Source organism: Podarcis pityusensis (genome assembly GCF_964106645.2).
Source record: "Podarcis pityusensis genome assembly, chromosome: 3".
NCBI classification, from domain to species: domain Eukaryota; kingdom Metazoa; phylum Chordata; class Lepidosauria; order Squamata; family Lacertidae; genus Podarcis; species Podarcis pityusensis.
The window spans coordinates 123,125,716-123,151,606 of record NC_138026.1 but is presented as its reverse complement, the minus strand read 5'-3'; the positions used below and the strand labels follow the sequence as shown (position 1 = coordinate 123,151,606).

Here is a 25,891-nt window from a genome sequence, read left to right as displayed (position 1 = left end):
CTTTCAGAAGCCTGTTTCAGTGTATCTGAAGAAGTGTGTATGCACATGAAAGCTCATACCAATAACAAACTTAGTTGGTCTCTAAGGTGCTACTGGAAGGAATTTTTTTTCTTTTTCCAACCACGGCAGACCAACACGGCTACCTACCTGTAACTAGAGATTCGGCACTTGGAGATAAGTGCCATAGATGTGCCATGGAAAAGGTCTTGCTTGTTGAGTGCATTTTGACATTGTACCCATTTCAAATTTTTGTTCTGTCAAAATATATCTTCCCCCCCTTTGGGCTCTTGGCCCCAAGTGCCTCCCCCCCTAAAGATGAACAGAACCCAAAGATTAGTTTCAAGATCCACAGAATGAGAAGAAAGACGAGTTCCTCCTTACCCAGTGGCCTCCCTCTGGCGTCCAACGGAGTCTTTTCTGCCTCACAGGAATCCAGGCCCATTTCTGCAAAGAGACCCTTTTCCTGAAAGAGTAACAAGGATTTAAAACAGAGAATGGGGAGAAGGATTAGAAAAGGAATGATCAGAGCAAACACTTTAGGGGAGCAGATCTCATCCCTTGCTTCTCCAAAGAGGGCAAGCCATTAGGAGAGCATCTTGGAAGGCTCCCTGTCTTGCTTGGAGCCCCTTGGGAGTTTCCAGAGGAAAGTCTCTCTCACCTGCTTTCTCTCCTCCGCCTGACTCAGGAGGAAACCTTCAGCCAGGGCTACTGCCTGGGAACTGGTCTCTGCTCCACATTCCCTCACCCAGCTCTCCATCTCCAGCGGAAGGACAGCCAGGAACTGCTCCAAGATCACCAGGTCCAGCATCTGAGCTTTCGTATGACTTTCTGGCTTCAGCCACCGACAGTTGAGGTGGTGGAGTCGGCCGCAAGCCTCTCGGGGTCCTTTGGCCTCCTGAGAGCCGGACTGCGTCAACTGCTGGCTCTGCACCTCTGAGCAGAGGGGGTCCTCCTCACCTGGGATCTTCTGCTCTGAGTTTTCCCATAATCTCCCACTGCTCCCAGTTTGGAGGGCAGGGCCTCCTCCTGCTTCAGGGCCAGCTGAGTCTTGCTCATCCATCTGGGCTCTCATGAAGCCTCCAAGAGATCGGAAGGAATCCTTTCGTTTTCTGCCAAGTTCTGATGGTCCGATTTAGAGGTGCTAGCAAAGCCTACAAAGCAAACATATTGGTCTGTTATCAGACTGATACATGGTCAGGAGAAGAGAAATGTTTCCTGAGCAAGCGTGGCTGAGTCTTGCTAGGAGCCAGGGCTGGACTGCACCACAGCCCCGACTCTGAACTTTCATTAACAGGAAAAAAGGAAGAAGAAAGAGAAGGAAGCGTCTAGCCCTGGTCTAAGGAAAGTGACCATGCAGAATTGCCTCACTGTCAATTTCATGACCCAGAAGGTGGAAGAAACAAGAAGGGGATCATCTGTCTTGGACCTAGTCCTCAACAACAGATGGGAACTGATCAAGCAAGTGGAAGTACTGGGAAACTTGGGAGAAAGTGATCATGTCCTCTTGAGGTTTCCTGAGACAGAGGGAAGTGCAAGCTGAGTGTAGTCAGGAATTCACTTTAAGGCGGCCAATTAAAAAAGGCTTAAGGAGATATGGGTGAGATCTTATGTTCTGAAATACTGAAATAAATGGGAGCTTCTCAAAGGTGAAATATTGAAGGCCCAAATGCAGGCAGTGCCAACCGGAAAGAAGAGTGAGAGGCTTCCTCTTCAGTCTGGGGGATGCAGATCTGCGATTTAGGTCTGGGCTGCAGTTTTCCGTTTCATTTGGAAAAGCATTTGGAAAAACTGAAGAGCTGCTGGGCCCTGTCACCCCCAGGAGAGATGGCGGCCTCTCCTTCCTTGGAGGTTTCTGAGCAGAAGGTGGGGGGCCGCCTGCACTGGGGAACTGAGCCGAGATTCCTGCATTGCAGGGGCTGGACTAGATGTCCTTTGGGTGCCTTCCAAGCCTGAGATTCTGGGCTTCTCCCCAAGGCTTCCTCTTCCCTTTCATGGCGGAGCTGGAAGGGGACCCGCCGGGTCATCAGTCCAGCATCTGGACCAGCCTTTCTCCAGCTGGGGGCCCCCGGTGGGGCTGGACTACAACTCCCATCACCCCCCGCTCGCCAGGCCAGGCCTCAGGGATGATGGGAGTTGTAGTCCAGCCCCAGCTGGAGAAAGCCCCTCGCCCCCCCTTTGCAAAGCCCTGCCTGCCCCTCCCTGCAGGAGCCCCCACCATAGGACCCCCAGGGGGGAGAGGAGACTCACCGGAGGAGACAAGAGGGGCCCTCCGGAAGACCCGCCCCCTCCCTTCCTGTCCTCTCTAGGAGGGCGGCGCAGCTGCTCTTAACCCTTGGCCCGCCGGGCGCGCCCAGCTGGTCTCCTTCGGGGGGAGCCTGGGGGCCGGAGGAGGAGAAAGGGGAGCCCCCTGCCCCCCCCCGGGATGGGCAGGGAAAAGGCAGGGCTCAAGTCAGGCAGGGCCAGAGCTGTCAAGGGAGCAGCAGCCTCCCCTGTCCGGGGACAGTCTAGGGGAGATCTAACAATCTGGGATCGCAGCGGGAAGCGGCGCTGGAATAAGGGAACTTCCCCCCCCCCCAAAAAAGGGAAGGTTGACAGCTATGGATCCTGCGCCCACAGTGGCCCCCAGGCGCCCCCAATCAGGGACAGGGCGCCTTGTGCCCTCTAAGGTAGACTGGCTCTGGCCCTGGAGGCTCCATGCAGGACTCCTCAGAAACCAGGAAGAGCCCTGGGGCAGCTGCATCGCGCCAAAGGGACCCATCCGGCCCAGGATCCTGCGCCCACAGTGGCCCCCAGGCGCCCCAAGCAGGAGGAGAGCGCCTTTTGCCCTCTAAGGTAGACTGGCTCTGTCCATGGAGGCTCCATGCAGGACTCCTCAGAAACCAGGAAGAGCCCTGGGGCAGCTGCATCGCGCCAAAGGGACCCATCCGGCCCAGGATCCTGCGCCCACAGTGGCACCCAGGCAGGAGGAGAGCGCCTTGTGCCCTCTAAGGTAGACTGGCTCTGGCCCTGGAGGCTCCATGCAAGAAGAGCCCTGGGGCAGGTGCCTCGCGCCAAAGGGACCCATCCAGCCCAGGATCCTGCGCCCACAGTGCCACCCAGGCACCCCCAAGCAGGAGGAGAGCGCCTTGTGCCCTCTAAGGTAGACTGGCTCTGCCCCTGGAGGCTCCATGCAGGAAGAGCTCTGAGGAAGGTGCATCGCGCCAAAGGGACCCATCCGGCCCAGGATCCTGCGCCCACAGTGGCCCCCAGGCGCCCCAAGCAGGAGGAGAGCGCCTTTTGCCCTCTAAGGTAGACTGGCTCTGTCCATGGAGGCTCCATGCAGGACTCCTCAGAAACCAGGAAGAGCCCTGGGGCAGCTGCATCGCGCCAAAGGGACCCATCCGGCCCAGGATCCTGCGCCCACAGTGGCACCCAGGCAGGAGGAGAGCGCCTTGTGCCCTCTAAGGTAGACTGGCTCTGGCCCTGGAGGCTCCATGCAGGACTCCTCAGAAACCAGGAAGAGCCCTGGGGCAGCTGCATCGCGCCAAAGGGACCCATCCGGCCCAGGATCCTGCGCCCACAGTGGCACCCAGGCAGGAGGAGAGCGCCTTGTGCCCTCTAAGGTTGACTGGCTCTGCCCCTGGAGGCTCCATGCAGGAAGAGCTATGAGGAAGGTGCATCGCGCCAAAGGGGACCCATCCGGCCCAGGATCCTGCGCCCACAGTGGCACCCAGGCAGGAGGAGAGCGCCTTTTGCCCTCTAAGGTAGACTGGCTCTGGCCCTGGAGGCTCCATGCAGGACTCCTCAGAAACCAGGAAGAGCCCTGGGGCAGCTGCATCGCGCCAAAGGGACCCATCCGGCCCAGGATCCTGCCATAGCTGTCAACTTTCAGATTTGAAAATAAGGGATCAGCAGCCTCACCTGTCCCAGGGACAGTCTATGGGATGTCTAACAATCCGGGATAGCAGCGTGAAACGGCGCTGGAATAAGGGAATTTCCCCCCCAAAAAGGGAAGGTCGTGGGGCGCAGGGGGTTCTGTGGTCTATAAGCCACTGAGACTTGGGCTGCCCAGCGGAAGGTCTGTGGTTCCAGTCCCCATGACTGAGCTCCCCTTGCTCTGTCCCAGCTCCTGCCAACCTAGCAGTTCAAAAGCACACCAGCGCAAGTAGAGAAATAGGTACCACTGTGGTGTTTCTGTGCGCTCTGGCACTTCTCACGGTGTCCATTTGGACCAGAAGCGGTTCAGTCCTGCTGCCCACATGACCCGGAAAGCTGTCTGTGGACCAACCTGGGCTCCCTCAGCCTGAAGCGAGATGAGCTCTGCGCCCCAGTCGCCTTTGACGGGACCTGAGCGTCCAGGGGTCCTTGCCTCCCCCAAGAGAGGAAGGGAAGGTCCACGTGTTGGACTGAGCAGGAAAAGGGGGGCTGCCTTGGCCTCCCCTTCCCCTTTAGAGCAAGCGCCTCTGGGGCGCAAGAGGGGGGTGCTGGGTCCGCTACTGCCCCTCTCGCTGCCCCTCTCCAACTTCAGCAGGAGCTGTTTATCCAGAGGGGGAGAGAATCCTGGGAGGAGACATTTCATTTCTTTATTAAATTTATATACCGCCCTATGCCTGTAGGCTTTCAGGGCAATTCACAAAATAAAACCAGAATATAAAACCGCAGAATATTCAAAATAAAAACAACAACCACCCAATAAACCCTCCCCCCAAACACATTTTAAAAGGCCATAGGATGTCAATCAAATCAACAAAAGGCCTGGTTAAAAAGGAACATTTGAATGAAATTTACGGCATGTAATGCCTTAAGAGAGAATATTATGAAAATGATATACAGGTGGTACATAACTCCAGTCAAGCTTGCGAAAATCTATCACTTGCCCGATAACAAATGTTGGAAATGTAAAGAAATTGAAGGTACATTTTTTCACCTTTGGTGGACGTGCCCAAAGATTAAGGTCTTCTGGGAAATGATATATAATGAATTAAAAAAGGTATTTAAGTATACCTTCCCTAAGAAACCAGAGGCCTTTCTCCTGGGCATAGTCGGCCAAATGGTAATAAAAAAGGATAGAACTTTCTTTATGTATGCAACAACAGCAGCAAGAATACTCATAGCAAAGTACTGGAAGACACAAGATCTACCCACTCTGGAAGAATGGCAGATGAAGGTGATGGACTATATGGAATTGGCGGAAATGACTGGTAGAATCCGTGACCAGGGAGAAGAGTCGATGGAGGAAGACTGGAAGAAATTCAAAGACTATCTGCAGAAACATTGTAAAATTAAAGAATGTTAGAGTGATGTTGGATTGAAAATAAGTGGCTTCCAGCTGTACAGGATTTAAAGTGATAGATAGATTAAGATTAAGGATTAGGATTAAAAAATTTAAGGAAATGGAAACTTGGTTTTTAAGAGGTAAAATTTTTATGTTATATTATGTCAAGATTAAAGATTGGGATTAAAAAAGAGGGAAAGAAATTGCTGGACAAACAATTTGAACTGGAATACAAAAGAGGGAGGTAAGAGGAGGTCCAGAAAATAAGTAAATTTAAAAATGGAGATGAAAAGGTGATATTGTTTTTAACTGTTCTTTTTTCTTTTTTGTCTTTTGTTCTTTTTTTTCTTTTTTGGATTATGTATTGTGTATTTTTGAATTGTGTATTTCTTTTTTATGTTTTATGTTTAATCTTTTATTGAAACTTTAATAAATATCATTAAAAAAAAAAAAAGGAACATTTTTGCCCAGCGCCTAAAGGTGTATATCGAAGGCGCTTGGGGGAACTTCCCTGGGGAGAGCATTCTTCACGCTCTGGACCTCTCAAGGAGGAGGGACACGAAGAAGGGCCTCAGAAGATGATCTCAGGGTCTGGGTAGGTTCATATGGAGAGAGGCGGTCCTTGAGGAATTGCGGTCCTGAGATGTTTAAAGCTTTATAGGTCAAAACCAGCACACTGAATTGGCACCCAGTGCAGTCGGACCAGGATTGGTGCAATATGTTCAAACCGTCTTGCTCCAGTGAGCAACCTGACCACTGAATTCTGAACCAGCTGAAGTTTCCGAACCGTCTTCAGAGGCAGCCCAACGTGTAACGCATTGCAGTAATCTCACCTTGAGGTTGCCAGAGCATAAACAGCAGTAGTTAGGTGATCCCTGTCCAGACTGGGGCGTAGTTGGGCCACCAGCCGAAGCTGATGGAAGGCACTCTGGGCCACGGAGGCCACCTGAGCCTGGAGCGACAGGAAAGGATCCAGGAAGACCCCCAAGCTATGAAGCTGCTCCTTCAGAGGAAGTGTAATCCCATCAAGAGCAGGCCATCTCCCTAGAACGGTATACTAAAAATGATGAAGTTAATTCTGTGATGGGCAGTGATGGTTATAATACACAATTTTTATCATGGGAAAAGTTATGGAATGAGGATTTGAAGTTTACGGCTTGCTGTTCCGTTAAAAGAAACCTATATGAAAATGATGTACTGTTGGTACCTAACACAGAGTAAAATTGCACAAATGTATAGAACCAGCTCAAATTTGTGCTGGAAATGTAAAAGGAAAGAAGGTACCTTTTATCATATGTGGTGGTCCTGTGGAGTGGTAAAAGCGTTCTGGGAAATGATATATACTGAGTTGAAGAAAGTGTTTAAGAAAAATTTTGTCATCATCAACATCATCTATTTTAATTTGTATACTGCCTTTTTATCTTACAATACTCAAGGCGGTTTACAAGCTGAAGAAACAGAAAATGTACATCTTCTAACAATCTAATGCATTACAAAAATGTGATAATAAAACATAACTTTAAAATTGGCAGCCTACATCAAAATAGCAACATTCAACCATTAATTAGAATAGTATAACATAATGATAACATATAAAAGTTAAACAGAAATCCACTCAACAGCTACAATAATATCTAAACTATAATCAATAAAACAACGGCAAGCCACAGTACATAAAACAATACAATACACATTGAGAAGCAGAGGGTGGGGCAAGGCAGGTGGAAGGAGGCCTTGCCTGATGGAGTCTCTCCCCTCACCCTTTGTCAGAAAACCAGAGGCTTTTCTGTTATAATATAATATGTGATGAATTACCAGAGAAAATAAGAGACTGTTTACATTTGCAACGACAGCAGAATGTTTTTGGCCCAGGGATGGAAAGAAGGTGAAGTACCGACTAAAGAAGAGCGGCAGACCAAACTGATGGAATGCGCAGAAATGGCGAGACTAAGGGGAAAGATCAGAAACCAGGAAGAACAAGTATTTTTAAAAGACTGGAATAATTTTATTGTATACTTGAAAGACCACTGTAGACAGTTAAAATCACGGGCAGGGATACAAGGACACTTGTAATGTGAACTGAACTTTGGTTACTATGGTTACGTAATAGATGGATAATGGTAAAAGATGCAGGAAAAAGGGAAAAGATAACATCTTTGGAACTGGAACCCATGTGGGGGAAGGTCTGAAGGTTTGAAAGAACCTTGATATTTTGTATGTTTTGGAAAGGTTACAGTTATTGTGTATAACTTTATGTAAAACCAATTTAATTTTTTTTTTTTTAAGAGCAGGCCATCTCCCACCCATCTGGTCTAGGGCACCACCCACTAACTGCCTCTGTCTTATCTGGATTGAGTTTCACTTTGACACTGAGTTTCAGACATCCACTCCGCCTTCCTCCCAGGGAAGGCAAAAAGAGCAGAGACTGCTTGTTGTTTAGTCGTTTAGTCGTGTCCGACTCTACGTGACCCCCTGGACCAGAGCACGCCAGGCACTTCTGTCTTCCACTGCCTCCCGCAGTTGGGTCAAACTCATGCTGGTAGCTTCGAGAACACTGTCCCACCATCTCGTCCTCTCTCGTCCCCTTCTCCTTGTGCCCTCCATCTTTCCCAACCTCAGGGTCTTTTCGAGGGAGACTTCTCTTCTGAGGAGGTGGCCAAAGTCTTGGAGCCTCAGCTTCACGATCTGTCCTTCCAGTGAGCGCTCAGGGCTGATTTCCTTCAGAATGGAGAGGTTGGATCTTCTTGCAGTCCATGGGACTCTCAAGAGTCTACTCCAACACCATAATTCCAGTGTTGGAGAGCCAGTGTGGTGTAGTGGTTAAGAGCGGTAGACTTGTAATCTCGTAATTGGCTTCCAGGTGGAAAAATCAAAATTGGAAACAGAACTGTTAGGCCCTAAAACTAAGATTTTGTCAAAGATGTATAACTTGCTGTTGAAATGGAACCCTCAGGATGAAACGGTGAAATCTGCTATGATTAAATGGGCACAAGATGTTGGACATAACATTATGATGGCTGACTGGGAACAGTTATGGACCACAGGTATGAAGTTTACGGCATGTAATGCCCTAAGAGAGAATATTATGAAAATGATATACAGGTGGTACATGACACCATGCAAGCTTGCAAAAATCTATCATTTGCCCGAAAATAAATGTTGGAAATGTAAAGAAACTGAAGGTACATTCTTCCACCTTTGGTGGACGTGCCCAAGGATTAAGGCTTTCTGGGAGATGATCTATAATGAAATGAAAAAGGTATTTAAATATACCTTTTTGAAGAAACCAGAGGCCTTTCTCCTGGGCATAGTCGGCCAATTGGTGCCAAAGAAGGATAGAACTTTTTTTATGTACGCCACAACAGCAGCAAGAATACTTATTGCAAAGTATTGGAAGATACAAGATCTACCCACACTGGAAGAATGGCAGATGAAGCTGATGGACTATATGGAACTGGCGGAAATGACTGGCAGAATCCGAGACCAGGGAGAAGAGTCGGTGGAAGAAGATTGGAAGAAATTCAAAAACTATTTACAGAAATACTGCAAAGTTAATGAATGTGAGAATGATGTTGGATTGAAGTTAAGTGGTTTTTAGCAGCAATGTTATAAAGGAATATGTAAAAATGGATTGTCAACAGGTGATAATTTAAAGTTATAATATATTAAGATAAAAGATTAAGATAAAATCAAAGAGGGAAAGGAATTGCTGAATTAACTAATTGAACTGGAATACAAAAAAGGGAGGTGCGAGGAGGTAAGGGAAACAAGCAGATGAAAGATAAGATATGGAAAGACTGATTTGTTTTTAACTGTTTTCACTTTGTATTTTTATTTTTTTATTTTTCTTTTCTTTTACTTTTTTCTCTTATTTTTGTAATATGTTGAAACCTTAATAAATATTTTATATATATATATAAAAAAGAGCGGCAGACTCGTAATCTGGGGAACCGGGTTCGCGTCTCCGCTCCTCCACATGCAGCTGCTGGGTGACCTTGGGCCAGTCACACTTCTCTGAAGTCTCTCAGCCCCACTCACCTCACAGAGGGTTTGCTGTGGGGGAGGAAGGGAAAGGAGAATGTTAGCCGCTTTGAGACTCCTTAAAGGGAGTGAAAGGCGGGATATCAAATCCAAACTCTTCTTCTTCTAATTCGAAAGCATCCATTCTTCGGCGATCAGCCTTCTTTATGGTCCAGCTCTCACTTCCATACATCACTACTGGGAAAACCATAGCTTTAACTATACGGACCTTTGTTGGCAAGGTGATGTCTCTGCTTTTTAAGATGCTGTCTAGGCTTGTCATTGCTTTTCTCCCAAGAAGCAGGCGTCTTTTAATTCCGTGGCTGCTGTCACCATCTGCAGTGATCATGGAGCCCAAGAAAGTAAAATCTCTCACTGCCTCCATTTCCTCCCCTTCTGTTTGCCAGGAGGTGATGGTCCCAGTGGCCATGATCTTCGTTTTTTTGATGCTGAGCTTCAGACCATATTTTGCGCTCTCCTCTTTCACCCTCATTAAAAGGTTCTTTAATTCCTCCTCACTTTCTGCCATCAAGGTTGTGTCATCTAGCATTCAGCATTTTAAGACAACTAAAAATGCTAAAAAACGGGGGCACACATTCCATACTGGATGCCATCAGACGATTGACTCATGATCAGCTTGTGGTCCACTAAGACCATTAGACCTCTGCAATTCTATGATTCTATGGGAAACACCACGCTTGCCAGCAGCACATGTGAAAAGGATCTAAGGGTCTTAGGACACCAAAAGCTTAACGTGAGTCAACAAGGTGAGTCAGTAGCAAAATAAGGTAATGCTATTTTAGGCTATATCAACAGACGTCTAATGTCCAGGTCATGGGAAGTAATACTGCCTTGGTCAGACCACACCTGGAGTCCTGTGCTCAATTCTGGATGTCATAATCGAAGGAGGATATTGAGAAGTTGGAATCTGTGCAGAGAATGGTGACCAATATAATCAAGCATTTGGAAACCTAGCCTTTTAAGGAATGATAGAAGGAGCTGGGTAGGCTTAGCCTGCCAAAGAGGAGATTGAGAGGACATATGAGACCCATCTTCAAATAACATGATTCTCCCTGCTGTGAGTTCCTTGATGGAAAGTGAGACTATTCTTTTGACTGAAGCTCTTTCCACATTCCAAGCACTGATATGGTTTCTCCCCTGTATGAATTCTTTGATGGGAAGTGAGACTAGGCTTTTGACTGAAGCTCTTCCCACATTCTAAGCAGTTGTATGGTTTCTCCCCTGTATGAATTCTTTGATGGGAAGTGAGACTAGGCTTGTGACTGAAGCTCTTCCCACATTCCAAGCACTGATATGGTTTCTCCCCTGTATGAATTCTTTGATGGGAAGTGAGACTAGGCTTTTGACTGAAGCTCTTTCCACATTCCAAGCACTTATGTGGTTTCTCCCCTGTATGAATTCTTTGATGGGCCTTGAGCCCAGGCCTGTGACTGAAGCTCTTTCCACATTCCAAGCACTTATGTGGTTTCTCCCCTGTATGAATTCTTTGATGGCTCTTGAGCGCAGGCCTGTGACTGAAGCTCTTCCGACATTCCAAGCACTTATATGGTTTCTCCCCTGTATGAATTCTTTGATGGGGAGTGAGACTATTCTTTTGACTGAAGCTCTTTCCACATTCCAAGCACTGATATGGTTTCTCCCCTGTATGAATTCTTTGATGAGCTGTGAGCTGAGCTTTCTGCCTGAAGCTCTTTCCACATTCCAAGCACTTATGTGGTTTCTCCCCTGTATGAATACTTTGATGGGATATCAGCAGAGCTTTCTGCCTGAAGCTCTTTCCACATTCCAAGCACTGATATGGTTTCTCCCCTGTATGAATTGTTTGATGGGCCTTGAGCGTAGCCCTGTAACTGAAGCTCTTTCCACATTCCAAGCACTTATGTGGTTTCTCCCCTGTATGAATTCTTTGATGGAAAGTGAGACTATTCTTGCTAGTGAAGGTCTTCCCACATTCTAAGCACTGATGGGGTTTCTCCCCAGTGTGAATTGTTTGATGGGAAGTGAGATGGCAGCCCCTAATGAAGCCCCTTCCACATTCAAAGCATTTATATGGTTTCTCTCTGTGAATTCTTTCATGTGAAGTAAGGGTATCCTTCCGAGTAAAATTCTTTCCACATTCCAAGCACTGATATGGTTTCTCCCCTGTATGAATACTTTGATGGGAAGTGAGATGACCCCTCTGACTGAAGCTCTTCCCACACTCCAAGCACTGATATGGTTTCTCCCCTGTATGAATTCTTTGATGATCTGTGAGCAGAGCTTTCTGCCTAAAGCTCTTCCCACATTCCAAGCACTTGTATGGTTTCTCTCCTGTATGAATTCTTTGATGGGCCTTGAGCCCAGGCCTGTGACTGAACCTCTTCCCACATTCCAAACACTGATGGGGTTTCTCCCTGCTGTGAGTTCTTTTAGGGAAAGTGTGAAATGTCTTCTGACGAAATGTCTTACCATCTTCCAAGTACCGATAACGATTTTTCCCAGTAGGATATATTTTATGGGAAGTAGAATGGGAGCTCAGACTATAACTCTCTCCACACTCCAAATATTTATACAACTTCCCCACTGTGTGAATGTTGTCACGGTTTCCCTTGTTCATAATTTCCAATCCATCACCACCTGCATCAAAGAGAGAAACAGATTAGAGCCTCAGGATGAAATGGAGCCCCAAATTATGGAAGACTGCTAATGAATGTTTGTGATAGATGAAGAACGGAAGGGTGTTAGATCTGAGGTCTTACTACAGGGTTCACTGCCTTTGTTGACTCTCCTTGACACACAGATTGATGGGAACCTGAGATTCAAACAGCCTGGCATCTGGCAGGATAGATCTTGTTTGGCCTAATCATGGAATCTCCTCCATCTGCAAGGTCAGTTGTCTCTTTGGTCAACCAGAAAGCGACAGAAGCAAAAACAGAAAACCTCACAGAAGCTGCTAATTCTATCCACATCATGGAAGGTTACATTCAAGAAGGTCTGGGCAGCTCAGACCAGCCTGGTCATGGTTTAAAAAGGCATATGTAGGGCAAGAATATTCACAGACAGAACAGTAGATTCATGGTGAGCTGGGGGAAGGAAAATCCCAGATGCTGTCAAGCGCCAGCAAAATATTGCAGGATTCTCACAGGTAGGGGTGTGTGTGTGTGTGTGTGTGTGTGTGTGTGTGTGTTTCAAAACATATATTATAGTCCAGCAGGAATCCTTACTGAGAGAGTCCACAATCCTACGATTGTCCTCCATGACTTCCTTATGCAGAGCTCTCTGGTCAGGATCCAGCAACGCCCACTCCTCCTCTGTGAAATACACAGCGACATCTTCAAAGCACAGAGGACCCTGAAGGAAAAGGAAAAAGGTCCTCTTCTGAGACAGCATAAAGATTATCCACTATACATTGCTCAGTTGTTTCTGCCCATTCATTGTTGTGTTCTTTTAATGGGATTATTTTGCTGCACATTTTAGGTCTGGATGCCTATTTTAGCATTTCAACTGATTTATTTTACTGTGCATTCTAATGATGGGTATTAATCTTTGTGTGAATGGGTGGAACTCCGCATGGTGTTCTTCAAATTATTCTGTCTGTGGAAGTATTCCTGTCTGCCAGACAGAACGATCCCTTCTCTACTCCCACTGTGCGATGCTTGGGGGGCGATGGGACCCTCCCTCTGCCCTACAGCCAACTTCAAGGGGCTCATGGGGGCACAGAGAGGGGGAGAAGGAGGAGGAGGAGGAGGAGGGGGATCCCCGTTGTGCAGCTGATGGGGCTGCTGAGGTGAATCCCGGCCACTGTTTGTTATGGCTCCTCAACTTCTTGGAAGCTTTTCAACTGCTTAGAAGCCTGATTAGATCAATATAGAAATATAACTGCAGCTACTGATAAATCATAAAAATAGTGACATTCCGAAGCCCAGCTAAGGAGAGATGGCTGTTCATTCCTGTCAGCACATAAACCTTCTCCAATGGCACTGTCCATCTTTGTTCAGGACAGAGGCTTTGACAGAAGCCAAGAGGAGGAGAAATTCCTTCCGGCCCAGAGGCTCCCTGGCTGCCCCACTCCTCTGACTCTTTCCCCACAAAGCTCTTTCCCCATACCAGATCTGTTTCCACAGCTGCTGCTTCTCCTCCACTACCATGAAAAGATGGATGAGGAGGTCTGGGGGGCATCCTTCGGTCACCTGCGAGAGACAAAAGTCAAAGGGAAGCCATCAGCTCCTGCGTCTCTCAGACCTTCAGCAGCGCATTTCAGGCTACAGATGGGCCTTAGAAAAAGTCTTTCTTGCAAAGTGCATTTAGACATTTGTGTTGGGTGTAGTGAAGGGTTAACCTTCTGTGTCTCGAGGCTGAGAGGAGGCGCTTACAAGGGAAGTAAGCCAGGACGTGACGAAAGCAGCTTGGAATGCTGTGAGCTGAGTGAAAAGTGAAAGCAGCTTAGTTACGCAGCTGCAAACAGAGGGATAAGATGCAGCTTGAATCAGATGGTGTTTATGGCTTGTAAATATGCTACTTTTGAGCAAATAAAGTGATATTAGGAAAGAAGAAACGTGTGGGACTTCTTTTACTGCCCTTTCAACACGGACACTGTGCAATTCTGCTAATTGCTTTACGACCTGCAGAGGAGTGCAGGGGAAGCGTGCCGGACGCCAACAATAAAGCAATAAATCCACCTAACAATTTGTACTCATTTCAAACTTACTTTGGGTCAAAATACATCTCCCCTCCTTGGCGCCTTTGGCCCCAAGTGCTTCCCCCCCCCCCCCAAAGATGAACAGAACCCACAGATAGTTTCAAGATCCACAGAATGAGAAGAAAAACTCGCTTCTCCTTACCCAGTGGTCTCCCTCTGGTGTCCAATGGAGACCTCTGTGTCTCAGAGGAATCAGGGTCCATTTCTGCAAACAGATCCTTTCCCGGAAAGAGCAACAAGGATCAAAACAGAGAATACGGAGGATTAGAAAAGGAATGACCGAAGAAAACACTTTAGGGGAGCAGATCTCATCCCTTGCTTCCCAAAAGGCGGTGAGCCGTTAGGAGAGCAGTTTGGGAGATTCTCCCTCATGTTCTGAGCCCCTTGGGAGTTTCCAGGGGAAAGTCTCTCTCACCTGCTGCTCTGCCTGCTTTCTCTCCTCCGCCTGACTCAGGAGGAAACCTTCAGTCAGGGCCACAGCCTGGGAAGGGGTCACTGGCCCACAGTTGGGGTCTTAAGCTGTGGACCCTCTTCCTCTCCCACCCCCCACTTCAGGGCCCATTTCCTTCCTGCTTCTGTCTTATTTTCCAGCACCTGGAATCCCCAACGTCCTCAAGGGGTCCTTTCTCTTTTTTCTGAGGGTCGGGTGCTTGTCTGGTCACCCCCCCCCCCAAGGGCTAACTGGGCCACTCCAAAGTACGTCTTCAGGTAGCCTTTCTGTGTTTTTATTTGTTGGAAGCTGCCCAGAATGCCTGGAAAATGTGGTCAGGCGGGGGGGGGGGGGCATATAAATCTATGACCTTAAACTTTACTATGAATCAGCAGCTTTCTGCTGGTTGAAAGAATGGTTGCTTCTTGAAAACACTGACATTTTGGATTTAGAAGGCTTTAACAATGTATTTGGATGGCATGCATATCTGTGGTATGATAAGGTCAAAGCACACAAAGCATTTAAAAATCACATTGTCAGGAAAGCATTGTTTAATGTCTGGATAAGATACAAGGACTTATTGGAAAATAAAACTCCAAGGTGGCTGTCATCGATGGAAGCAAAAGCTCTGAAAAAGCTCAATATGGAGGCCAAATGGCCGAAATATTGGGAAATTTTGGAACAAGATGGAGATAGACTGAAATTGCAGAGTTTTGAGAAACTAAAAAACAAAGTGCGAGACTGGCTTCATTATTATCAGATAATGGAGGCATATAATTTGGACAAGAAAATTGGTTTCCAGGTGGAAAAATCAAAATTAGAAACAGAACTATTAGAACCCAAAACTAAGATTTTGTCAAAGATGTATAACTTGCTGTTGAAATGGAATACTCAGGATGAGACGGTGAAATCTGCTATGATTAAATGGGCACAAGATGTTGGACATAACATTATGATGGCTGACTGGGAACAGTTATGGACCACAGGTATGAAGTTTACGGCATGTAATGCCCTAAGAGAGAATATTATGAAAATGATTTACAGGTGGTACATGACACCAGTCAAGCTTGCAAAAATCTATCATTTGCCCGATAATAAATGTTGGAAATGTAAAGAAACTGAAGGTACATTCTTTCACCTTTGGTGGACGTGCCCAAGGATTAAGGCTTTCTGGGAGATGATATATAATGAAATGAAAAAGGTATTTAAATATACCTTCTTGAAGAAACCAGAGGCCTTTCTCCTGGGCATAGTCGGCCAAATGGTGGTAAAGAAGGAGAGAACTTTTTTTATGTACGCCACAACAGCAGCAAGAATTCTTATTGCAAAGTACTGGAAGACACAAGATCTACCCACCTTGGAAGAATGGCAGATGAAGCTGATGGACTATATGGAACTGGCAGAAATGACTGGCAGAATCCAAGATCAGGGAAAAGAGTCGGTGGAAGAAGATTGGAAGAAGTTCAAAGATTATCTACAGAAATACTGTAAAATTAATGAATGTTAGAATGATGTTGGATAGAAATTAAGTGGTTTCTAGCTGTAATGCTTTAAGGGAATATGAAAAAGGGATTATTAAGAGGTAAAAATCTAACGTTATTACTTTAAGACCAAAGATTAGGATAAACAAAGAGGGTAAGGATTTGCTGAACCAACAAACTGAACTGGAATACAAAAAAGGGAGGTATGAGGAGGTCCGGGAAATAAGCTAAAGGAAAATAAGCAATGGAAAACCTGAGTGTTTTTAATCATTTTTATTTTGTATTTTTTTTCTTTTTCATTTTTCATTGTAATATTTTAAAAAATCCTAATAAATATCTTATAAAAAAAAAGATGATGATGATGATTAGGTGGGGCAAAAGAACGCTGCTAAAAAGCAAGTAAGACTCACCTTCTGTCTGTGACAGCAAGCTTTTTAAAATCTGTTTTAAGTATAGTTTTAATGTTGTAATCTGCCCTGGGAACTCTGGGGAAAGAGAAGGTTAATAATAATAATAATAATAACCGCAATGGTGATGTTCCATTGCATAATCCCCAGAGCCATAGATGCTTGGGGGTCCCCCTGCCCCACAGCCCCCTCCCCGCCTGGGCCAAGGGGGGGCAGAGGCCTCCAGCTGAGCAGCCCCCGCCCCACGGCAGGACCCCCTGCATCCCGGGCTCCCCCTGCCCCACAGCCCCCTCCCCGCCTGGGCCAAGGGGGGGCAGAGGCCTCCAGCTGAGCAGCCCCCGCCCCACGGCAGGACCCCCTGCATCCCGGGCTCCCCCTGCCCCACAGCCCCCTCCCCGCCTGGGCCAAGGGGGGGCAGAGGCCTCCAGCTGAGCAGCCCCCGCCCCACGGCAGGACCCCCTGCATCCCGGGCTCCCCCTGCCCCACAGCCCCCTCCCCGCCTGGGCCAAGGGGGGGCAGAGGCCTCCAGCTGAGCAGCCCCCGCCCCACGGCAGGACCCCCTGCATCCCGGGCTCCCCCTGCCCCACAGCCCCCTCCCCGCCTGGGCCAAGGGGGGGCAGAGGCCTCCAGCTGAGCAGCCCCCGCCCCACGGCAGGACCCCCTGCATCCCGGGCTCCCCCTGCCCCACAGCCCCCTCCCCGCCTGGGCCAAGGGGGGGCAGAGGCCTCCAGCTGAGCAGCCCCCGCCCCACGGCAGGACCCCCTGCATCCCGGGCTCCCCCTGCCCCACAGCCCCCTCCCCGCCTGGGCCAAGGGGGGGCAGAGGCCTCCAGCTGAGCAGCCCCCGCCCCACGGCAGGACCCCCTGCATCCCGGGCTCCCCCTGCCCCACAGCCCCCTCCCCGCCTGGGCCAAGGGGGGGCAGAGGCCTCCAGCTGAGCAGCCCCCGCCCCACGGCAGGACCCCCTGCATCCCGGGCTCCCCCTGCCCCACAGCCCCCTCCCCGCCTGGGCCAAGGGGGGGCAGAGGCCTCCAGCTGAGCAGCCCCCGCCCCACGGCAGGACCCCCTGCATCCCGGGCTCCCCCTGCCCCACAGCCCCCTCCCCGCCTGGGCCAAGGGGGGGCAGAGGCCTCCAGCTGAGCAGCCCCCGCCCCACGGCAGGACCCCCTGCATCCCGGGCTCCCCCTGCCCCACAGCCCCCTCCCCGCCTGGGCCAAGGGGGGGCAGAGGCCTCCAGCTGAGCAGCCCCCGCCCCACGGCAGGACCCCCTGCATCCCGGGCTCCCCCTGCCCCACAGCCCCCTCCCCGCCTGGGCCAAGGGGGGGCAGAGGCCTCCAGCTGAGCAGCCCCCGCCCCACGGCAGGACCCCCTGCATCCCGGGCTCCCCCTGCCCCACAGCCCCCTCCCCGCCTGGGCCAAGGGGGGGCAGAGGCCTCCAGCTGAGCAGCCCCCGCCCCACGGCAGGACCCCCTGCATCCCGGGCTCCCCCTGCCCCACAGCCCCCTCCCCGCCTGGGCCAAGGGGGGGCAGAGGCCTCCAGCTGAGCAGCCCCCGCCCCACGGCAGGACCCCCTGCATCCCGGGCTCCCCCTGCCCCACAGCCCCCTCCCCGCCTGGGCCAAGGGGGGGCAGAGGCCTCCAGCTGAGCAGCCCCCGCCCCACGGCAGGACCCCCTGCATCCCGGGCTCCCCCTGCCCCACAGCCCCCTCCCCGCCTGGGCCAAGGGGGGGCAGAGGCCTCCAGCTGAGCAGCCCCCGCCCCACGGCAGGACCCCCTGCATCCCGGGCTCCCCCTGCCCCACAGCCCCCTCCCCGCCTGGGCCAAGGGGGGGCAGAGGCCTCCAGCTGAGCAGCCCCCGCCCCACGGCAGGACCCCCTGCATCCCGGGCTCCCCCTGCCCCCCAGTTCTCACTTGCTGCGCTTCTTTTCCGGCCCCCGCTTTCCGCCCGGCCCCCCAGGGCTTCTCTGCCCCCCTCCTTCCCCCCTGCAGCCCCCCAGGAAAGAGGGGGAGACTCACCGGAGGAGACAAGAGGGGCCCTCCGGAAGACCCGCCCCCTCCCTTCCTGTCCTCTCTAGGAGGGCGGCGCAGCTGCTCTTAACCCTTGGCCCGCCGGGCGCGCCCAGCTGGTCTCCTTCGGGGGGAGCCTGGGGGCCGGAGGAGGAGAAAGGGGAGCCCCCTGCCCCCCCCCGGGATGGGCAGGGAAAAGGCAGGGCTCAAGTCAGGCAGGGCCAGAGCTGTCAAGGGAGCAGCAGCCTCCCCTGTCCGGGGACAGTCTAGGGGAGATCTAACAATCTGGGATCGCAGCGGGAAGCGGCGCTGGAATAAGGGAACTTCCCCCCCCCAAAAAAGGGAAGGTTGGCAGCTATGGATCCTGCGCCCACAGTGGCCCCCAGGCGCCCCAAGCAGGAGGAGAGCACCTTCCCCCCCACCTGGTACTCTGCCACTCTAAGGTAGACTGGCTCTGGCCAGGGAGGCTCCATGCAAGAAGAGCCCTGGGGCAGGTGCCTCGCGCCAAAGGGACCCATCCGGCCCAGGATCCTGCGCCCACAGTGCCACCCAGGCGCCCCCAAGCAGGAGGAGAGCGCCTTGTGCCCTCTAAGGTAGACTGGCTCTGTCCATGGAGGCTCCATGCAGGACTCCTCAGAAACCAGGAAGAGCCCTGGGGCAGCTGCATCGCGCCAAAGGGACCCATCCGGCCCAGGATCCTGCGCCCACAGTGCCACCCAGGCGCCCCAAGCAGGAGGAGAGCGCCTTGTGCCCTCTAAGGTAGACTGGCTCTGTCCATGGAGGCTCCATGCAGGACTCCTCAGAAACCAGGGAGAGCCCTGGGGCAGGTGCCTCGCACCAAAGGGGACCCATCCGGCCCAGGATCCTGCGCCCACAGTGCCACCCAGGCACCCCCAAGCAGGAGGAGAGCGCCTTGTGCCCTCTAAGGTAGACTGGCTCTGTCCATGGAGGCTCCATGCAGGACTCCTCAGAAACCAGGAAGAGCCCTGGGGCAGCTGCATCGCGCCAAAGGGACCCATCCGGCCCAGGATCCTGCGCCCACAGTGGCCCCCAGGCGCCCCAAGCAGGAGGAGAGCGCCTTTTGCCCTCTAAGGTAGACTGGCTCTGTCCATGGAGGCTCCATGCAGGACTCCTCAGAAACCAGGAAGAGCCCTGGGGCAGCTGCATCGCGCCAAAGGGACCCATCCCGCCCAGGATCCTGCGCCCACAGTGCCACCCAGGCGCCCCAAGCAGGAGGAGAGCACCTTCCCCCCCACCTGGTACTCTGCCACTCTAAGGTAGACTGGCTCTGGCCAGGGAGGCTCCATGCAGGACTCCTCAGAAACCAGGAAGAGCCCTGGGGCAGGTGCCTTGTGCCAAGGGGGACCCATCCGGCCCAGGATCCTGCGCCCACAGTGCCACCCAGGCGCCCCAAGCAGGAGGAGAGCGCCTTGTGCCCTCTAAGGTAGACTGGCTCTGGCCCTGGAGGCTCCATGCAGGAAGAGCTCTGAGGCAGCTGCATCGCGCCAAAGGGACCCATCCGGCCCAGGATCCTGCGCCCACAGTGCCACCCAGGCGCCCCAAGCAGGAGGAGAGCGCCTTTTGCCCTCTAAGGTAGACTGGCTCTGCCCCTGGAGGCTCCATGCAGGACTCCTCAGAAACCAGGAAGAGCTCTGAGGAAGGTGCATCGCGCCAAAGGGGACCCATCCGGCCCAGGATCCTGCGCCCACAGTGCCACCCAGGCGCCCCAAGCAGGAGGAGAGCACCTTCCCCCCCACCTGGTACTCTGCCACTCTAAGGTAGACTGGCTCTGGCCAGGGAGGCTCCATGCAAGAAGAGCCCTGGGGCAGCTGCATCGCGCCAAAGGGACCCATCCAGCCCAGGATCCTGCGCCCACAGTGCCACCCAGGCATCCCCAAGCAGGGGGAGAGCGCCTTGTGCCCTCTAAGGTAGACTGGCTCTGGCCCTGGAGGCTCCATGCAGGACTCCTCAGAAACCAGGAAGAGCCTTGGGGCAGGTGCCTTGTGCCAAGGGGGACCCATCCGGCCCAGGATCCTGCGCCCACAGTGCCACCCAGGCGCCCCAAGCAGGAGGAGAGCGCCTTGTGCCCTCTAAGGTAGACTGGCTCTGGCCCTGGAGGCTCCATGCAGGACTCCTCAGAAACCAGGAAGAGCCCTGGGGCAGGTGCCTTGTGCCAAGGGGGACCCATCCGGCCCAGGATCCTGCGCCCACAGTGCCACCCAGGCGCCCCAAGCAGGAGGAGAGCACCTTCCCCCCCACCTGGTACTCTGCCACTCTAAGGTAGACTGGCTCTGGCCAGGGAGGCTCCATGCAAGAAGAGCCCTGGGGCAGCTGCATCGCGCCAAAGGGACCCATCCGGCCCAGGATCCTGCGCCCACAGTGCCACCCAGGCACCCCCAAGCAGGAGGAGAGCGCCTTGTGCCCTCTAAGGTAGACTGGCTCTGGCCCTGGAGGCTCCATGCAGGACTCCTCAGAAACCAGGAAGAGCCCTGGGGCAGCTGCATCGCGCCAAAGGGACCCATCCGGCCCAGGATCCTGCGCCCACAGTGCCACCCAGGTGCCCCCAATCAGGAGGAGAGCGCCTTTTGCCCTCCAACGTAGACTGGCTCTGCCCCTGGAGGCTCCATGCAGGACTCCTCAGAAACCAGGAAGAGCCCTGGGGCAGGTGCCTTGTGCCAAGGGGGACCCATCCGGCCCAGGATCCTGCGCCCACAGTGCCACCCAGGCGCCCCAAGCAGGAGGAGAGCGCCTTGTGCCCTCTAAGGTAGACTGGCTCTGGCCCTGGAGGCTCCATGCAGGACTCCTCAGAAACCAGGAAGAGCCCTGGGGCAGGTGCCTTGTGCCAAGGGGGACCCATCCGGCCCAGGATCCTGCGCCCACAGTGGCACCCAGGCGCCCCAAGCAGGAGGAGAGCACCTTCCCCCCCACCTGGTACTCTGCCACTCTAAGGTAGACTGGCTCTGGCCAGGGAGGCTCCATGCAAGAAGAGCCCTGGGGCAGGTGCCCCGCGCCAAAGGGACCCATCCAGCCCAGGATCCTGCGCCCACAGTGCCACCCAGGCGCCCCAAGCAGGAGGAGAGCGCCTTGTGCCCTCTAAGGTAGACTGGCTCTGTCCATGGAGGCTCCATGCAGGAAGAGCTCTGAGGAAGGTGCATCGCGCCAAAGGGACCCATCCGGCCCAGGATCCTGCGCCCACAGTGCCACCCAGGCACCCCCAAGCAGGGGGAGAGCGCCTTGTGCCCTCTAAGGTAGACTGGCTCTGGCCCTGGAGGCTCCATGCAGGACTCCTCAGAAACCAGGAAGAGCCCTGGGGCAGGTGCCTCGCGCCAAAGGGACCCATCCGGCCCAGGATCCTGCCATAGCTGTCAACTTTCAGATTTGAAAATAAGGGATCAGCAGCCTCACCCGTCCCAGGGACAGTCTATGGGATGTCTAACAATCCGGGATAGCAGCGTGAAACAGCGCTGGAATAAGGGAATTTCCCCCCAAAAAGGGAAGGTCGTGGGGCGCAGGGGGTTCTGTGGTCTATAAGCCACTGAGACTTGGGCTGCCCAGCGGAAGGTCTGTGGTTCCAGTCCCCATGACTGAGCTCCCCTTGCTCTGTCCCAGCTCCTGCCAACCTAGCAGTTCCAAAGCACACCAGCGCAAGTAGAGAAATAGGTACCACTGTGGTGTTTCTGTGCGCTCTGGCACTTCTCACGGTGTCCATTTGGACCAGAAGCGGTTCAGTCCTGCTGCCCACATGACCCGGAAAGCTGTCTGTGGACCAACCTGGGCTCCCTCAGCCTGAAGCGAGATGAGCTCTGCGCCCCAGTCGCCTTTGACGGGACCTGACCGTCCAGGGGTCCTTGCCTCCCCCAAGAGAGGAAGGGAAGGTCCACGTGTTGGACTGAGCAGGAAAAGGGGGGCTGCCTTGGCCTCCCCTTCCCCTTTAGAGCAAGCGCCTCTGGGGCGCAAGAGGGGGGTGCTGGGTCCGCTACTGCCGCTCTCGCTGCCCCTCTCCAACTTCAGCAGGAGCTGTTTATTCAGAGGGGGATAAACAGGCTTTCAGGGCAATTCACAAAATAAAAACAGGATATAAAACTGCAGAATATTCAAAATAAAAACAACAACCACCCGATAAACCCTCCCCCTAAACACATTTTAAAAGGCCATAGGATGTCAATCAAATCAACCAAAGGCCTGGTTAAAAAGGAACATTTTTGCCCGGTGCCTAAAGGTGTATATCGAAGGCGCTTGGGGGAACTTCCCTGGGGAGAGCATTCTTCACATGGGGAGCCACTGCAGAGAAGGCCCTGTTCCTGTGCTGCCACCCTCCAGACCTCTCAAGGAGGAGGGACACAAAGAAGGGCCTCACAAGATGATCTCAGGGTCCGGGTAGGTTCATAGGGAGAGAGGCGGTCCTTGAGGAATTGTGGTCCTGACCCATTTAAGGCTTAATAGGTCAAAACCAGCACACTGAATTGGCAGCCAGTGCAGTCGGACCAGGATTGGTGCAATATGTTCAAACCGTCTTGCTCCGGTGAGCAACCTGGCCGCTGAATTCTGAACCAGCTGAAGTTTCCAAACAGTCTTCAGAGGCAGCCCAATGTGTAACGCATTGCAGTAATCTAACCTTGAGGTTGCCAGAGCATAAACAGCAGTAGTTAGGTGATCCCTGTCCAGACTGGGGCGTAGTTGGGCCACCAGCCGAAGCTGATGGAAGGCGCTCTGGGCCACGGAGGCCACCTGAGCCTGGAGCGACAGGAAAGGATCCAGGAAGACCCCCAAGCTATGAAGCTGCTCCTTCAGAGGAAGTGTAATCCCATCAAGAGCAGGCCATCTCCCTAGAACGGTATACTAAAAATGATGAAGTTAAATCAGTGATGGGCAAGAGACTTTGGTTATAATATACAATTTTTATCACGGGAAAAGTTATGGAATGAGGATATGAAGTTTACGGCTTGCAGTTCCGTTGAAAGAAACCTATATGAAAATGATGTACTGTTGGTACCTAACACTGAGTAAAATTGCACAAATGTATAGAACCAGCTCAAATTTGTGCTGGAAATGTAAAAGGAAAGAAGGTACCTTTTATCATATGTGGTGGTCCTGTGGAGTGGTAAAAGCGTTCTGGGAAATGATATATACTGAATTAAAGAAAGCGTTTAAGAAAACTTTTGTCATCATCAACATCATCAAGGAGTGTGGTGGAGTCTCCTTCTTTGGAGGTCTTTAAGCAGAGGCTTGACAACCATATGTCAGGAGTGCTCTGATGGTGTTTCCTGCTTGGCAGGGGGTTGGACTCGATGGCCCTTGTGGTCTCTTCCAACTCTATGATTCTATGATTCTATGATCATCAATTTTAATTTGTATACTGTCTTTCTATCTTACAATACTCAAGGCGGTTTACAAGCTGAAGAAACAGAAAATGTACATCTTCTAACAATCTAATGCAATACAAAACATAACTTTAAAATAGGCAGCCTACATCAAAATAGCAACATTCAACCATTAATTAGAATAGTATAACATAATGATAACATATAAAAGTTAAACAGAAATCCACTCAACAGCTACAATAATATCTAAACTATAATCAATAAAACAACGGCAAGCCACAGTACATAAAACAATACAATACACATTGAGAAGCAGAGGGTGGGGCAAGGCAGGTGGAAGGAGGCCTTGCCTGATGGAGTCTCTCCCCTCACCCTTTGTCAGAAAACCAGAGGATTTTCTCTTATAATATCATATATGTGATGAATTCCCAAAGGAAATAAGAGACTGTTTACGTACGGAATGACGGCAGCAGGAATGTTTTTGGCCCAGAGATGGAAAGAAGGTGAAGTACCGACTAAAGAAGAGCGGCAGACCAAACTGATGGAATGCGCAGAAATGGCGAGACTAAGGGGAAAGATCAGAAACCAGGAAGAACAAGTATTTTTAAAAGACTGGAATAATTTTATTGTATACTTGAAAGACCACTGTAGACAGTTAAAATCATGGGCAGGGATACAAGGAGACTTGCAATGTGAACTGAACTTTGGTTACTATGGTTACATAAGTGATGGATAATGGTAAAAGATGCAGGAAAAAGGGAAAAGATAACATCTTCAGAACTGGAACCCATGTGGGGGAAGGTCTGAAAGTTTAAAAGAACCTTGATATTTTGTATGTTTTGGAAAGGTTACAGTTACTGTGTATAACTTTATGTAAAACCAATTTAATTTTTTTTAAGAGCAGGCCATCTCCCAGCCATCTGGTCTAGGGCACCACCCACTAACTGCCTCAGTCTTATCTGGATTGAGTTTCAGTTTGACATTGAGTTTCAGACATCCACTCCGCCTTCCTCCCAGGGAAGGCAAAAAGAGCAGAGACTGCTTGTTGTTTAGTCGTTGAGTCGTGTCCGCCTCTTTGTGACCCCCTGGACCAGAGCACGCCAGGCACTTCTGTCTTCCACTGCCTCCCGCAGTTTGGTCAAACTCATGCTGGTAGCTTCGAGAACACTGTCCCACCATCTCGTCCTCTGTCTCCCCTTCTCCTTGTGCCCTCCATCTTTCCCAACATCAGGGTCTTTTCCAGGGAGTCTTCTCTTCTCATGAGGTGGCCAAAGTCTTGGAGCCTCAGCTTCAGGATCTGTCCTTCCAGTGAGCGCTCAGGGCTGATTTCCTTCAGAATGGAGAGGTTGGATCTTCTTGCAGTCCATGGGACTCTCAAGAGTCTCCTCCAGCACCAGAATTCAAAAGCATCCATTCTTCAGCGATCAGCCTTCTTTATGGTCCAGCTCTCACTTCTATACATCATTACTGGGAAAACCAGAGCTTTAACTATACAGTCCTTTGTTGTCAAGGTGATGTCTCTGCTTTTTAAGATGCTGTCTAGGCTTGTCATTGCTTTTCTCCCAAGAAGCAGGCGTCTTTTAATTCTGTGGCTGCTGTCACCATCTGCAGTGATCATGGAGCCCAAGAAGGTAAAATCTCTCACTGCCTCCATTTCTTCCCCTTCTGTTTGCCAGGAGGTGATGGGCCCAGTGGCCATGATCTTCTTTTTTTGATGTTGAGCTTCAGACCATATTTTGCGCTCTCCTCTTTCACCCTCATTAAAAGGTTCTTTAATTCCTCCTCACTTTCTGCCATCAAGGTTGTGTCATCTAGCATTCAGAATTTTTAGCCAACTAAAAATGCTAAAAAACGGAGGCACACATTCCATACTGGATGCCATCAGACGATTGAATCATGTTCAGCTTGTGGTCCACTAAGACCATTAGACCTCTACAATTCTATGATTCTATGGGAAACACCATGCTTGCCAGCAGCACATGTGAAAAGGATCTAAGGGTCTTAGGACACCAAAAGCTTAACGTGAGTCAACAAGGTGAGTCAGTAGCAAAATAAGCTAATGCTATTGTCAGGGAACTGCCATCAGAGGCACGGGAGAAGGAGAGGGTCTCTGATTCTGCAGGGGAAGGTCCAAGCGCTAGAGGGAGACTCAGCCGGGAAGAAGGGGAAGAGAATGAGTGTAACACCAGGGATCAGGGAGAGCAACAGGACAGGGAGGTGCAGGGGCTCCAGGACTCTTCACTGGAAGTTAGTGAGGAGAGCCCAAGCACCCCA

At 51.3% G+C, this 25,891-nt stretch overlaps 1 protein-coding gene and 1 long non-coding RNA gene across 10 annotated transcripts in view; both read right to left on the bottom strand.

Moving 5' to 3' along the window:
* LOC308474534 (uncharacterized protein) overlaps nucleotides 1–18,343 on the bottom strand; it is a 39,383-nt gene extending 21,040 nt beyond the window's left edge. Inside the window, exons 1-5 of one of the 9 annotated variants that reach the window (XM_081000953.1) lie at nucleotides 18,306–18,343; nucleotides 16,295–16,369; nucleotides 15,760–15,877; nucleotides 659–1,151; nucleotides 382–463 (exon numbers count right to left, since the gene is read on the bottom strand). In XM_081000953.1, coding sequence (XP_080857079.1) covers nucleotides 382–463; nucleotides 659–1,072 — 496 coding nt within the window. In that variant the 5' untranslated portion in view covers nucleotides 1,073–1,151; nucleotides 15,760–15,877; nucleotides 16,295–16,369; nucleotides 18,306–18,343. Of the gene's footprint in view, nucleotides 1–381; nucleotides 464–658; nucleotides 1,152–1,683; nucleotides 1,979–2,247; nucleotides 2,379–4,160; nucleotides 4,313–14,115; nucleotides 14,192–15,759; nucleotides 15,878–16,294; nucleotides 16,435–18,200; nucleotides 18,217–18,305 lie in introns of those variants that run through there. The other 8 variants (XM_081000956.1, XM_081000959.1, XM_081000954.1 and 5 more) reach the window with 8 other exon arrangements.
* The window catches only part of LOC308474765, a 101,967-nt gene extending 76,284 nt beyond the window's left edge, over nucleotides 1–25,683 (bottom strand). Inside the window, exon 1 of the long non-coding RNA XR_013984940.1 lies at nucleotides 25,454–25,683. This is a non-coding gene — a long non-coding RNA (uncharacterized lncRNA). The remainder of the gene's footprint in view (nucleotides 1–25,453) is intronic.
* Nucleotides 25,684–25,891: the final 208 nt, after the last annotated feature.